The following is a 14056-nucleotide window of genomic DNA, read 5'->3' on the forward strand; positions in this document are numbered from 1 at the left end:
ACAGGCTGGGGACAGAGTGGCTGGACAGCAGCCAGACAGAAAGGGACCTGCAGGGACTGATGGACAGCAGGCTGGACATGAGGCAGCAGTGTGCCCAGGTGGCCAAGAAGGCCAATGGCTCCTGGCCTGGATCAGGAATGGTGTGGCCAGCAGGAGCAGGGCAGTGATTCTTCCCCTGTGCTGGGCACTGGTTGGGCAGCACCTCGAGTGCTGTGTCCAGTTCTGGGCACCCTGTGGTGGGCAAGAAGAAGAAGTTTGTAGCAGGAAGTGTAAAGAAAGCCAAAGTGAATCAAAGGAAAAGCTCAGGGCAGTTTGGGGCTGGCTGCCAGGCAGCCCTGGCTCTGAGCAACAGCAGCTGCAGTGGGACAGGAAACTCCCAGCTGATTGGAACAAAGTTTCTGGCTGACTGCAGAGGCCAGGACAAAGCTGAGTGGTTTCCCTGGTGTCCCCCAGCCCTTGCTGGCCCCAGGGGCTGATGGCATTTGTGCTCCCTCAGGTTCATGTCCCCACAGCAGCAGCATGGGGGTGCTCCTGCCTGCTCTGTGCAATGCAAACAGGGGCTCCTGAGCCAGTGCTGCCGTGGCTGTGCCTGCAAGGATGCGGCACCTGTGTGAGCTGGGGGAGAGGCCAGGGCTGCAGAGGGGAGATGTTGTTGGCAGCTCCATGAGGATGCTCTGGGACGCTGCCCTGGGCTGTGCAGCACACTGGGGATGGATCAGCCCCTGCTCTGCTGCTCCTTCCCGTCTCCCCCAGGGCCCTTGCAGAGCCCCAGCCATGCTGTTTGCCCCCAGCCTGCCCACGGCCAGCCTGGGGCTGCTCAGCCTGGGGCTTTTCTGTGCTGAGCATTGGCCTGGCCATGTTCTTGAGAGAGCCTGGGCAAGGAGCCTGGAGCCCCCAGGGCCTGGCCTGAGGCGTCAGCGCTGCCCCAGCAGTGCCCATGGCCTGTCCCTGCTGCAGCCCCGGCACTGCCACCCCCAGGACTGTGCCCGGCCCCGAGAGCACTCAGGCCCTGCAGCAACACCAGGGCCACCAGGGCAGCGGGGCAGGGCCACGGCAGCAGCACTGGCAACACCAAGTGCTGCTGCTGCTGCTGGGCACAGCTGCTGGGCCAGCACTGATCTGCCCCAGCTCTGCACACAGACATTGCTGCTGCAGCTCCAGAGAAGGCAACAAAAGGGCATCTCTGCAGAAAACTCTGCTGGGAGATGCTTTAGTTTGTTTGTAGCCACGGAGAGCACAGCCCCTCATTGACTCAGTCTGTAGTCTCAGGGATGATGGAGAGAAAAAAAAAAAGAGAGACTGGCACAAACACTGACATTTTTTTCTGGATAATACTAAAAACTTAAAGAAAAGGAACCTCCAAATTGAAACCAACAAGAAGTATCAAAGATGATTTTTATTACAAGTGATTTGCAGAAATCGGCAATCACTTTAATGTTCCTGAAACCATCCAGTCATCAGTCTCCGCACTGCAGCCTTGAGCTCCTGGTTCCTCAGGCTGTAGATGAGGGGGTTCAGGGCTGGAGGCACCACCGAGTACAGAACTGACACTGACAGATCCACAGATGGAGAGGAGATGGACAGGGGCTTCAGGTGAGCAAATGTACCGGTGCTGATAAACAAGGACACCACAAGCAGGTGAGGGAGACAGGTGGAAAAGGCTTTGTGCCGTCCCTGCTCAGAGGGGATCCTCAGCACAGCCCTGAAGATCTGCACATAGGAGAAAACTATGAACACAAAACAACCAAATGATAAACAGACACTAACAGCAATGGGCCCAAGTTCCCTGAGATAGGCTTTGGAGCAGGAGAGCTTGAGGATGTGGGGGATTTCACAGAAGAACTGGCCCAGGGTATTGTCATGACACAGGGGCAGGGAAAATGTATTGGCTGTGTGCATAAGAGCATTAAGAAAGCCACTGGCCCAGGCAGCTGCTGCCATGTGGGCACAAGCTCTGCTGCCCAGGAGGGTCCCGTAGTGCAGGGGTTTGCAGATGGACACGTAGCGGTCGTAGCACATGATGGTCAGGAGGGAAAGCTCTGCTGATATGAAAAACATAAAGAAGAAGAGCTGTGCAGCACATCCTGTGTAGGAGATGGTGGTGGTGTCCCAGAGGGAATTGTGCATGGCTTTGGGGACAGTGGTGCAGATGAAGCCCAGGTCGCTGAGGGCCAGGTTGAGCAGGAAGAAGACCATGGGCGTGTGCAGGTGGTGGCCGCAGGCTACGGCGCTGATGATGAGGCCGTTGCCCAGGAGGGCAGCCAGGGAGATGCCCAGCAAGAGGCAGAAGTGCGGGAGCTGCAGCTGCCGCGTGTCTGCCAATGCCAGCAGGAGGAAGTGCCTGATGGGGCTGCTGTTGGACATTTGTTCACTCTGTCCATGGAGTCTTGTCCAAGGAGGAGACAGTGACAAGTCAGGGCTGACTTTGATGTGTGATGTCCAAGCCCTTTTTCCCAGCCCTCCGCCTGCTGCTCTGTGCCATTCAATTTTCCTTTTCTCATAGCCCTGTACCTGGAGCTCTGCTGGGATCTGGCCCCATTGCTGTGACGAGCAGGGGCTCTGCCCATGGACACCAAGGGGTCAGCTCTGCTCTGCAGCAGTGAGGTCATGGGAACAGGGACAGGGGCCAGTCCTGGGATTGGACTTCATCAGCCCAAACTGGTCCTGAGGCAGAGGAGCTCTGCTGCATCTCCTGTCCCAGGGCTAAGGAATGGTGACAGCCAAAGGCAGTTTGAGAGGGTTTCCTGCTGTGCCCAGGGAGATCAGAAAGAACTGAGCAATGCAAGAGCAGTGGCTGTGACTCAGTGAAGGGTGAGGGGAGCTGCTCTGTCACCCCATCTGTCCCCAGCTGCCATTTCTGAGATCAAGGGCAGTCCCTGTGTTCCCCTGGAAATCAGCCTGACACAGCTGAGAGCAGAGGGACCCACAGCAGAACAAACTGGCTCAGCCTTTCTCAGAGTCTCAGCCCCACTCTGGCCAAGGACACTCCTGTCCCTCAGTGTCCCCTGGAGGCAGCTCACAGCTTGGATGGCATCCCAAGGACACACTAAGTCTCCTCTCCATGGCATTGCTTGAGGAGAGTTGGCTCATTGCCAGCCTGCCCTGCCCAGAGCTCCCCGGGCACGGGGAGCTGGGACACCCCATTGCTGAGCTCAGCCTGCACAGGAGGAGCCCAAGGGCTGGGCCTGACCCTGCAGCTGGAACTGCCATCCCAGAGAGCCCCTCAGCAACGCCAGGAGCACCTGGGCAAGGCAAGGAGAGAGAGAGCTGGGCCTGAGTAAAAGCCTTTCCCTGCCCAGCCCTGCACAGCCCCTGCCAGGCAGCACCAGGGCAGGGCAGTGGCCCTCAGGCCCTGTCAGCAGGGAATGGGCACATGGCAGGAGAGATGCCCTTCATCTCTGGGGCTGCTCTGCTGGCCCAGCAGGGACTGAGGGCCCCGAGCCCCGGGCTGAGGGCTGTGCTGGCTGGGAGGGGACACAAGAGCTGTGCTGCTCAGGGCAGTGTCTGCCCTGCAGGGCAGGGCTGGCAGTGCCACATCTGCCCTGCAGCAGGGCTTCCCTCAGCACTGCCTCCCTCCCTCCCTGCCCACGGCTCTGCTGCTGGAGCTGTCCCAGCCCAAGCTGCTCCTGTGGCCCCGGGCTCCTTCCCTGCCAGAGCTGCCAGAGCCCAGCCCAGCCCCTGGGCCAGCTCTGCCCTGCAGCTGTCCGGGGCTGCAGGGATTAAAGAACAGCTCCCCCAGCCTGGGCACCATGGAAAGGTGATGCTGGATGGGCCTGGAGGCTGGGGAGGGGGGGGGGCACTTGCTGAGGTTCCCAGGAAAACTCAGAGTAATGGTTTAAGAGCCTCAGCCCCTCTTCTGCCCTGCACAGCTGAGTTTCCCTTGCCACCAAGCTGAGCCAGGGAAAAGTGGGAGCACAGATTCAGGAAAGCAGAGACCCAAGCAGGAAACCCCTGCCCTGAATGAGCTCATGAAAAGTCCCCTCAGGAATGAGCTGGGCGTGAGCTGGAGCTCTGAGCAGCCCTGGCCCACACAGCACCCTCTCCACAGCAGCAGGACCTGCCCTGGCAGGAGTCACTCCTTGCCCCCACAGCTCCCCTGACCTGTCCATGGGGAGCTGCCAGGCAGGCTGAGAGCTGCCCCTGGCAGGTGGCACATCCCCTGGGCTGGCCAAGAGCCCTGAGGACTGCAGGACCTGCTCTGCAGGACAGCCCTGGGCAGTCCTGGCTGCAGCCCCAGCTTCACCCCCTGCAGCCGTCCCTGGCAGCAGGAGCCGTCCTGCCCTGTCCCTCTGATGGTGCCCAGGGCAGCCCTGCTCTGCAGCACATCCTCCTCCTCCTCCTGCTCCCCTGCCACAGAAAAATTGGGAGAGTCCTCCTGGCACATCCCCCAGGCTGTGGGGTGTGCTGGCTTCAGGAGATCCCTCCAGGAGCACAGGGGACATTGCCCTGCATCCACTGACTCACCATGTGGAGGGTTGTGAAGATCTTTCCCCCAGTGAAGTTTCAGCTCAATGACTTCCTCAGCCTGTCTCTGCCAGGCTCCTGTCCCCTTAGTGCCTGCAGGCAGAGCCCTCAGCCCTGCTGGGCTGGGAGAGGAGCTGGTCCTGGGAAGAGCTGTTCCTTTAAAGCTCAGCAGCACAGACACAGCACAAAGACTTTAATGACCCTCTTGGGACTTGGGTGTTGTTTATATCAGACTCAGTCCCTGAGAGAGACTTCAAAAGACTTCTCCAGAACTCAAAGTTAAATTGAAACTCCAAAGTTTCTTGAAGTTTTAATGGGTCCCACTGAGGGACACGACTGAGAAAGTGTCCCCAGGTTCCAGTCAGAGCAGAACACTGGAGGCAGTGATGACAGCTGGGGACAAACAAGGGAAAGGTGTCTCTGGTGCTGAGTAAACCTGGATGTGTTTCAGGAATGCAAAGGGCCAAGGCCTGAGCCCCAGCCCCTGGCCAGGCACGTCCTGTCCCTCCCTCATTGCTCAGGGCTCTTCCCGGGATGGACACTGGCATGTGGGGATGTGCAATGCCAAGGGCAGCACCATGGGGCGGCCCCTGCCAGGCTGCTGAGCAGGGACAAGCAGCCACCCTGTGATGTCACACAGCCCCTTGGATGTCACACAGCCACCTGTGATCTCATACAGCGTCCTGTGATGTCACAGAGCACCCTATGATGTAACACAGCCACCTGTGATGTCACAGCCCACTCTGGGATGTCATACAGCACCCTTGTTTTGTCACAGAGCCAATTCTGGGATGTCACCCTGGAATGTCATGCAGCTGCATTGTGATGCCACAGAAGACTCTGTGATGTCAGAAAGTTGCTTTGAGATGTCACAGTCTGTTCTGTGATGTCACTGTGTTCTCTATGATGTTACACAGCCACCTAGTGATGTCACAACCCACTCGCTGATGTCACAGAGCCACCAGCTGTTACGTCCGGATCTGCTCTATGGCCTCATACCCTACTCCATGATGTCACAGACAGCTCTGTGATGTCACAACCCCCTCAGTGATGTCACAAAACCCTCTCTGTTATGTCATGCTGCCACTCTGTAATGCCACAGCACACACTTTGACGTCACAGCCTGCTCTATGATGTCACACAGCCATGTCATGATGTCACAGCCTGCTCTGTGATGTGACACAGTCCGCTCTATGATGCTGTAGCTGCTCAGTGACCTCACACAACAGACTCTGTGATGTCATAACCCAATCTGTGACCTCACACAGCCCACTCTGTGCTGTCCCACAGCCCCTTGCTGACATCACAGCTGCTCTGTGCCTCTAGGACACAGCCACAGAGGTGCCGCTGTGACACAGCCCCCTCTGGGACATCCCCCAGCCCCTGCCAGTGCTGAGCCCCTGTCAGCTCTGGCTGTGCCCTGCTGGTGTCCCTGAGCTGCCCTGGCAGTGCCCCAGCCCTGCTGGGCTGTGCACAGGAGCTGCTCCTGGCCAGAGTTGTCTCTCTGCAGCACTGCCCTTGCCAGGAGCTGCCTCTGGGCCAGGAGCCCAGCCCAGCTCAGCAGCACAGACACAGCACAAGGCCTTTAATGACCCTCTGGGGCTTTGGTGCTCTTTGCATCAGACTCAGTCCCTTGGAGTGTGCTCAAAAAGCTTCTCAAGAACTCCAAGTTAAGTTGAAACATAGACATTTCTTGTAGTTTAAATGGGGTCCACTGAGGGACATAACTCATGTGAAAGTGTCCCCAGGTTCCAGTTAGAGCAGAACACTGGAGGCAGTGATGACAGCTTCAGACAAGGAAGGGAAAGGTGCCTCTGGTGCTGAGTAAACCTGGATGTGTTTCAGGAATGCAAAGCGCCAAGGCCTGAGCCCCAGCCCCTGGCAAAGCTGATCCTTTCCCTCCCTCATTGCTCAGGACTCTTCCCAGGATGGGCACTGGCATGTGGGGATGTGCAATGCCAAGGGCAGCACCATGGGGCGGCCCCTGCCAGGCTGCTGAGCAGGGACGAGGAGGCAATGAGGCCCCAGGGCTGCAAGGGTCACTTGTCTCCTGCTCCTGGCTCAGGCGCAGGGCCAGCAGCCATGGCCCAAGTGCTGCCCAAGTAGGCTCTGTCAGGGCCTTGCAGCTGCTGCCCATCCCTGTGCCCTGTGCAGCCCAGGCTGTCCTACGGTGTCCCTGCCCTGCACCTCTGTCCCTGCAGGCTGTCGTCATCCCCCGGCTGCCCCACCTGGCTGGCCCCTTCCTTTGCTGACAGCTCTGCCTCCTGCCTGCCTCTTCCTGCCCACACAAAGCCTTGGGCTGCTCCAGGCTCCTTGTGGGGGATGTGTTGCACCACAGCCCTGCCCTGGCAGGGAAATTCCTTTCTCCTGGTATCCAATCTGGGCTTCCCCAGCTGCCCTTGGTGCCATTATCTTTCTCAGGATCATTTAAATATGAAGCTCCAGCCTCTCTGAAACCACCCTTCAATCCCTCCCAGGCTATTCCTGTTCTGTCCTCAGTCTCCACACCACTGGGCCCAGAGCCCTAAGCCCCTCCCTGCTGGTTTTGTGATGAGGCCTCCAAACCCCATCTTGGGAGATGTTTGGGTCCTCTCCAAGATGTGTGAAAATGGAAAAATAGTGGTAAAAGTTACGTTCTCCCAAATCTTGCAGTGACAGAACAAGGCTCAATATCTCTAAACCGAATGAGGGTGGATTTACATTTGTTAGAAAGAGGAAATATTTTACAATTATGAGAGAGGCAGGAAACTGCAACTGCTTTTCCAGATAAGTGAATGCCCCATCCCAGGAATTGCCCATGAGCAGGAGCTTTGTGCAACCTGAGCCAGTGAAACCCTCTTATCCCCAAGAACAGAATTGCTGTTGTGTGGGTTCTCTGATGTGCTGGGTGCCCTCACAACGCTTCTGGCCAGAATGTCTGCTGAGGGCAGCAAGGCTGCTGCAGGGGCAGTGACCTCACAGCCATCACCATGGCAGCCCTGTGCCCTGGGCCTGGCTCTGCCCTTTCCTCTGCCCCTGCCTTGTCTCTGCTGGCATGAAGAGATTTGTCATTCATATCTTGTCCCCAGTGTGCAGGGGCCAATGGCTTCCCAGGCAGGCTCCTGGAGCAGAAGTGGCTTTTCAGAGCCCAGGCAGAAATGAGCCCTGAGGCAGCAGCTCTGCAGTGCTGGCCACCAGGCCGGGCTGCCAAGGGAGGCTTCTGGCCATGGCCTGCAAGCAGCTGCTGCTGCCAAGGTGCCTTTGGTGCCTCAGGCTCTGCCTGGCACAGCTCCCAGCACGGCACTCTGCCCTTGTGCCCGAGCCCTTCCCTGTGATGGGGCTGGCCTGGGGCTTTTCCTGCAGCGGGACCTGCCCTGCTCCTGGCACAGGAAAGGCAGTTCCTGCTGGAGCAGGAGGCTCTGCCTGCAATGGGCTCCAACAACTCCAGCCAAGCCCTGTTGACTTCAAAATTGCTTCCTGGAGCAGAATATTCAAATAATTGTTATAGTTCCTGTATTGTGGAGTAAATAACTCTTTTTTTAAAAATTTACTCTGTGGTGTAAATAAGGCATGTTATCTAATCATGATCAGAATCAATCAGAGCCATGGACACCTCCCAGGGGTTTCTGGGGATGGTAAAGAGCCCTGTGGTCAGAGGCAGTCACAGCCATTCCATGGTGATATCCCAGGAGTCCCCAGGCTGCCACAGAGCCAGGATGTCCCAGACACTCACAGGGGTTCCTGTCATGGGCACAGTGGGAGCTTCAGGCAAAAGCTTCATTTCTTTATTACAGAAACTCCTGTTGAGACATGAGGTGGAGAAATTACTTCCAACAGCCACCATAGAAGCTCAAACCCCTGCAGGACCCCCTAGACTTGTAAAATTCCTTCTAAGAGAGGAGACTGGGAGAGGCTGGATCCAATCCCAGCCCCAGACTTTGTCAAAGGTTTATGTATAAAAGATTGGAGAGGTGGAATTGAACCTTAATGCAATTTGTCCCACACGATGAATGATGGAATACCAGATAAATTTATATAAATACAGCCCTGATGGATTGTGATCATGATTAGTCAGAAAGATCTTAACCACAGTACTGGAATTATAACAATTATTAGAATATAGTGCTCCAGGAAGCAATTTTGAAGTCAACAGGGCCTGGCTGGAGTTGTTGGAGCCCATTGCAGGCAGAGCCTCCTGCTCCAGCAGGAACTGCCTTTCCTGTGCCATCAGCAGGGCAGGTCCCGCTGCAGGAAAAGCCCCAGGCCAGCCCCAGCACAGGGAAGGGCTCGGGCACAAGGGCAGAGTGCCGTGCTGGGAGCTGTGCCAGGCAGAGCCTGAGGCACCAAAGGCACCTTGGCAGCAGCAGCTGCTTGCAGGGCATGGCCAGAAGCCTCCCTTGGCAGCCCGGCCTGGTGGCCAGCACTGCAGAGCTGCTGCCTCAGGGCTCATTTCTGCCTGGGCTCTGAAAAGCCACTTCTGCTCCAGGAGTCTGCCTGGGAAGACATTGGCCCTAGCACCTTGGGCACAAGATATTGATGACAAAACTCTTCATGCCAGCAGAGACAAGGCAGGGGCAGAGGAAAGGGGAGAGCCAGGCCCAGGGGACAGGGCTGCCATGGTGATGGCTGTGAGGTCACTGCCCCTGCAGCAGCCTGGCTGCCCTCAGCAGACATTCTGGCCAGAAGCGTTGTGAGGGTACCCAGCACATCAGAGAACCCACACAACAGGAAATCTGTCCTTGGGGATGAGGGGGTTTTACTGTGTCAGGCTGCACAAAGGTCCTGCTCTTGTGGAATTCCTGGGGTTGGGAATCCACTTTTCTGGGAAAACAGTTGCAGTTTTGTGCCACTCTCATCATTGGAAAATATTTCCTCGTTTTAACAAAAGTAAATCCACCCTCATTCAGTTTAAAGACATTGACCCCTGTTCTGTCACTGCAAGATTTGGGAGAAAATAACTTTGACCACTTTTTTTCTATTTTCACAGACCTTGAAGAGGACCCAAAAATCTCCCAAGATGGGGTTTGGAGGCCTCATAACATAACCAGGATGTAGAGTCTGATAGCTCTGGGCCCAGGGGTGTGGAGACTGAGGACAGAACAGGAGTAGTCTGAGAGGGCTGGAAGGGTGGTTTCAGAGAGGCTGGAGCTTTTCTTCAAAGAGGATATAAGCATGAGAAGGCAATAATGGCACCAAGGGCACCTGGGGAGGCCTAGACTGGACAGCGGGAGAAAGGAATTTCCCTGCCAGGGCAGGGCTGTGGTGCAACACCTCCCCCAGAAGGAGCCTGGAGTAGCCCAAGGCTGTGTGTGGGCAGGCAGAGGCAGGCAGGAGGCAGAGCTGTCAGCAAAGGAAGAGGCCAGCCAGGTGGGGCAGCCAGGGGATGACGACAGCCTGCAGGGACAGAGGTGCAGGGCAGGGACACCGTAGGACAGCCTGGGCTGCAGAGGGCACAGGGATGGGCAGCAGCTGCAAGGCCCTGACAGAGCCAACTTGGGCAGCACTTTGGCCATGGAAGACACAAAGAGCACCAAAGCCCCAGAGGGTCATTAAAGTCCTGCTGCTGTGTCTGTGCTGCTGAGCTGGGCCGGGCTCCTGGCCCAGGGGCAGCTCCTGGCAAGGGCAGCGCTGCAGAGAGACAACTCTGGCCAGGAGCAGCTCCTGTGCACAGCCCAGCAGGGCTGGGGCACTGCCAGAGCAGCTCAGGGACACCAGCAGGGCACAGCCAGAGCTGACAGGGGCTCAGCACTGGCAGGGGCTGGGGGATGTCCCAGAGGGGGCTGTGTCACAGTGGCACCTCTGTGGCTGTGTCCTAGAGGCACAGAGCAGCTGTGATGTCAGCAAGGGGCTGTGTGACAGCACAGAGTGGGCTGTGTGAGGTCACAGGTTGGGCTATGACATCACAGAGTTTGTTGTGTGAGGTCACTGAGCAGCTGCAGCATCATAGAGGAGACTGTGTGACATCACAGACCAGGCTGTGACATCATGACATGGCTGTGTGACATCATAGAGCAGGCTGTGATGTCAAAGTGTGTACTGTGACATTAGAGAGTGGCAGCATGACATAACAGAGAGGGTTTTATGACATCACTGAGGGTGTTGTGACATCACAGAGCTGTCTGTGACATCATGGAGCAGGGTATGAGGCCATAGAGCAGATGCAGACGTAACAGCTGGTGGCTCTGTGACATCAGCGAGTGGATTGTGACATCACTAGGTGGCTGTGTAGCATCATAGAGAACACAGTGACATCACAGAACAGACTGTGACATCACAAAGCAACTTTCTGACATCACAGAGTCTTCTGTGGCATCACAATGCAGCTGCATGACATTCCAGGGTGACATCCCAGAATTGGCTCTGTGACAAAACAAGGGTGCTGTATGACATCCCAGAGTGAGCTGTGACATCACAGGTGGCTGTGTTACATCATAGGGTGCTCTGTGACATCACAGGATGCTGTATGAGATCACAGGTGGCTGTGTGACATCCAAGGGGCTGTGTGACATCACAGGGTGGCTGCTTGTCCCTGCTCAGCAGCCTGGCAGGGGCCGCCCCATGGTGCTGCCCTTGGCATTGCACATCCCCACATCCTAGTGCCCATCCCGGGAAGAGCCCTGAGCAAGGAGGGAGGGACAGGATGTGCCTTGCCAGGGGCTGGGGCTCAGGCCTTGGCCCTTTGCATTCCTGAAACACATCCAGGTTTGCTCAGCACCAGAGACACCTTTGCCTTGTTTGTCCCCAGCTGTCATCACTGCCTCCAGTGTTCTGCTCTGACTGGAACCTGGGGACACTTTCTCAGTTGTGTCCCTCAGTGGGACCCATTAAAACTTCAAGAAACTTTGGAGTTTCAATTTAACTTTGAGTTCTGGAGAAGTCTTTGGAAGGCTCTCTCAGGGACTGAGTCTGATGTAAACAACACCCAAGTCCCAAGAGGGTCATTAAAGTCTTTGTGCTGTGTCTGTGCTGCTGAGCTTTAAAGGAACAGCTCTTCCCAGGACCAGCTCCTCTCCCAGCCCAGCAGGGCTGAGGGCTCTGCCTGCAGGCACTGAGGGGACAGGAGCCTGGCAGAGACAGGCTGAGGAAGTCATTGAGCTGAAACATCACTTGGGGAAAGATCTTCACAGCCCTCCACATGGTGAGTCAGTGGATGCAGGGCAATGTCCCCTGTGCTCCTGGAGGGATCTCCTGAAGCCAGCACACCCCACAGCCTGGGAGATGTGCTAGGAGGACTCTCCCAATTTCTCTGTGGCAGGGGAGCAGGAGGAGGAGGATGTGCTGCAGAGCAGGGCTGCCCTGGGCACCATCAGAGGGACAGGGCAGGACAGCTCCTGCTGCCAGGGACGGCTGCAGGGGGTGAAGCTGGGGCTGCAGCCAGGGCTGCCAGGGATGTCCTGCAGAGCAGGTCCTGCAGCCCTCAGGGCTCTTGGCCAGCCCAGGGGATGTGCCACCTGCCAGGGGCAGCTCTCAGCCTGCCTGGCAGCTCCCCATGGACAGGTCAGAGGAGCTGTGGGGGCAAGGAGTGACTCCTGCCAGGGCAGGTCCTGCTGCTGTGGAGAGGGTGCTGTGTGGGCCAGGGCTGCTCAGAGCTCCAGCTCACGCCCAGCTCATTCCTGAGGGGACTTTTCATGAGCTCATTCAGGTCAGGGGTTTCCTGCTTGGGTCTCTGCTTTCCTGAATCTGTGCTCCCACTTTTCCCTGGCTCAGCTTGGTGGCAATGGAAACTCAGCTGTGCAGGGCAGAACAGGGGCTGAGGCTCTTAAACCATTACCCTGAGTTTTTCTGGGAACCTCAGCAAGTGCCCCTCACCCCTCCCCAGCCTCCAGGCCCATCCAGCACCACCTTTCCACGGTGCCCAGGCTGGGGGAGCTGTTCTTTAATCCCTGCAGCCCCGGGCAGCTGCAGGGCAGAGCTGGCCCAGGGGCTGGGCTGGGCTCTGGCAGCTCTGTCAGGGAAGGAGCCTGGGGCCACTGAAGCAGCTCGGGCTGGCACAGCTCCAGCAGCAGAGCCGTGGGCAGGGAGGGAGGGAGACAGTGCTGAGGGAAGCCCTGCTGCAGGGCAGATGTGGCACTGCCAGCCCTGCCCTGCAGGGCAGACACTGCCCTGAGCAGCACAGCTCTTGTGTCTCCTCCCAGCCAGCACAGCCCTCAGCCCGGGGGCTCGGGGCACTCAGTCCCTGCTGGGCAGGCAGAGCTGCCCCAGAGATAAAGGGCATCTCTCCTGCCATGTGCCCATTCCTGCTGACAGGGCCTGAGGGCCACTGCCCTGCCCTGGTGCTGCCTGGCAGGGGCTGGGCAGGGCTGGGCAGGGAAAGGCTTTTCCTCAGGCCCGGCTTTCTCTCTCCTTGCCTTGCCCAGGTGCTCCTGGCATTGCTGAGGTTCTCTCTGGGATGGCAGTTCCAGCTGCAGGGTCAGGCCCAGCCCTTGGGCTCCTCCTGTGCAGGCTGAGCTCAGCACTGGGGTGTCCCAGCTCCCCGTGCCCAGGGAGCTCTGGGCAGGGCAGGCTGTCAATGAGCCAACTCTCCTCAAGCAATGCCATGGACATGACCCTTGGTGTGTCCTTGGGATGCCATCCAAGCTGTGAGCTGCCTCCAGGGGACACTGGGGGACAGGAGTGTCCTTGGCCAGAGTGGGGCTGAGACTCTGAGAAAGGCTGAGCCAGTTTGCTCTGCTGTGGGTCCCTCTGCTCTCAGCTGTGTCAGGCTGATTTCCAGGGGAGCACAGGGACTGCCCTGGATCTCAAAAGGGCAGCTGGGGACAGATGGAGCGACAGAGCAGCTCCCCTCACCCTTCACTGAGTCACAGCCACTGCTCTTGCATTGCTCAGTTCTCTCTGATCTCCCTGGGCACAGCAGGAAACCCTCTCAAACTGCCTTTGGCTGCCACTGTTCCTTAGCCCTGGGACAGTAGGTGCTGCAGAGCTCCTCTGCCTCAGGAGCAGTTTGGGCTGATGAAATCCAAGCCCAGGACTGGCCCCTGTCCCTGTTCCCATAACCCCACAGCTGCAGAGCAGAGCTGACCCCTTGGTGTCCATAGGCAGAGCCCCTGCTCATCACAGCAATGTGGCTGGATCCCAGCAGAGCTCCAGGCACAGGGCAGAAGGAAGGGCTATGAGAAAAGGAAAATTGAGTGGCACAGAGCAGCAGGGGCAGGGCTGGGAGAAAGGGCTTGAACATTGCTCAGGAAAGTCTCCCCTGACTTGTCTTGTCACTGTCTCCTCCTTGAACAGCTCCCCATGTCCATCCCCAGCAAATGTCCAACAGCAGCTCCATCAGCCACTTCCTCCTGCTGGCATTGGCAGACACGCAGCAGCTGCAGCTCCTGCACTTCTGCCTCTTGCTGGGCATCTCCCTGGCTGCCCTCCTGGGCAACGGCCTCATCATCAGCGCCGTAGCCTGTGGCCACCACCTGCACACGCCCATGTTCTTCTTCCTGCTCAACCTGGCCCTCAGCGACCTGGGCTCCATCTGCACCACTGTCCTCAAAGCCATGCACAATTCCCTCTGGGACACCAGGAACATCTCCTACACAGGATGTGCTGCACAGCTATTTATTTTAGTGTTTTTCATTTCAGCAGAGTTTTATCTCCTGACCATCATGTGCTACGACCGCTA

The 14056-nt window shown here is 57.5% G+C and overlaps 2 protein-coding genes across 2 annotated transcripts in view; one reads left to right on the forward strand and one right to left on the reverse strand.

Annotated features, from left to right (window-relative positions):
* LOC135305560 (zinc finger protein 418-like) overlaps window positions 1-14056 on the forward strand; it is a 409899-nt gene that overhangs the window by 132355 nt on the left and 263488 nt on the right. The window lies entirely within an intron of this gene.
* LOC135305977 (olfactory receptor 14J1-like) lies at window positions 1432-2196 on the reverse strand. The gene has a single exon (XM_064429553.1). It carries the CDS (start codon window positions 2194-2196, stop codon window positions 1432-1434), a length of 765 nt encoding a protein of 254 aa, XP_064285623.1.

Source organism: Passer domesticus, chromosome 8 (genome assembly GCF_036417665.1).
Source record: "Passer domesticus isolate bPasDom1 chromosome 8, bPasDom1.hap1, whole genome shotgun sequence".
Lineage (NCBI taxonomy): Eukaryota > Metazoa > Chordata > Aves > Passeriformes > Passeridae > Passer > Passer domesticus.

Bases quoted from the DNA above. Each gene is read 5' to 3' on its own strand.
- LOC135305977 (XM_064429553.1), bottom strand. From the start codon at position 2,196: ATGGTCTTCTTCCTGCTCAACCTGGCCCTCAGCGACCTGGGCTTCATC.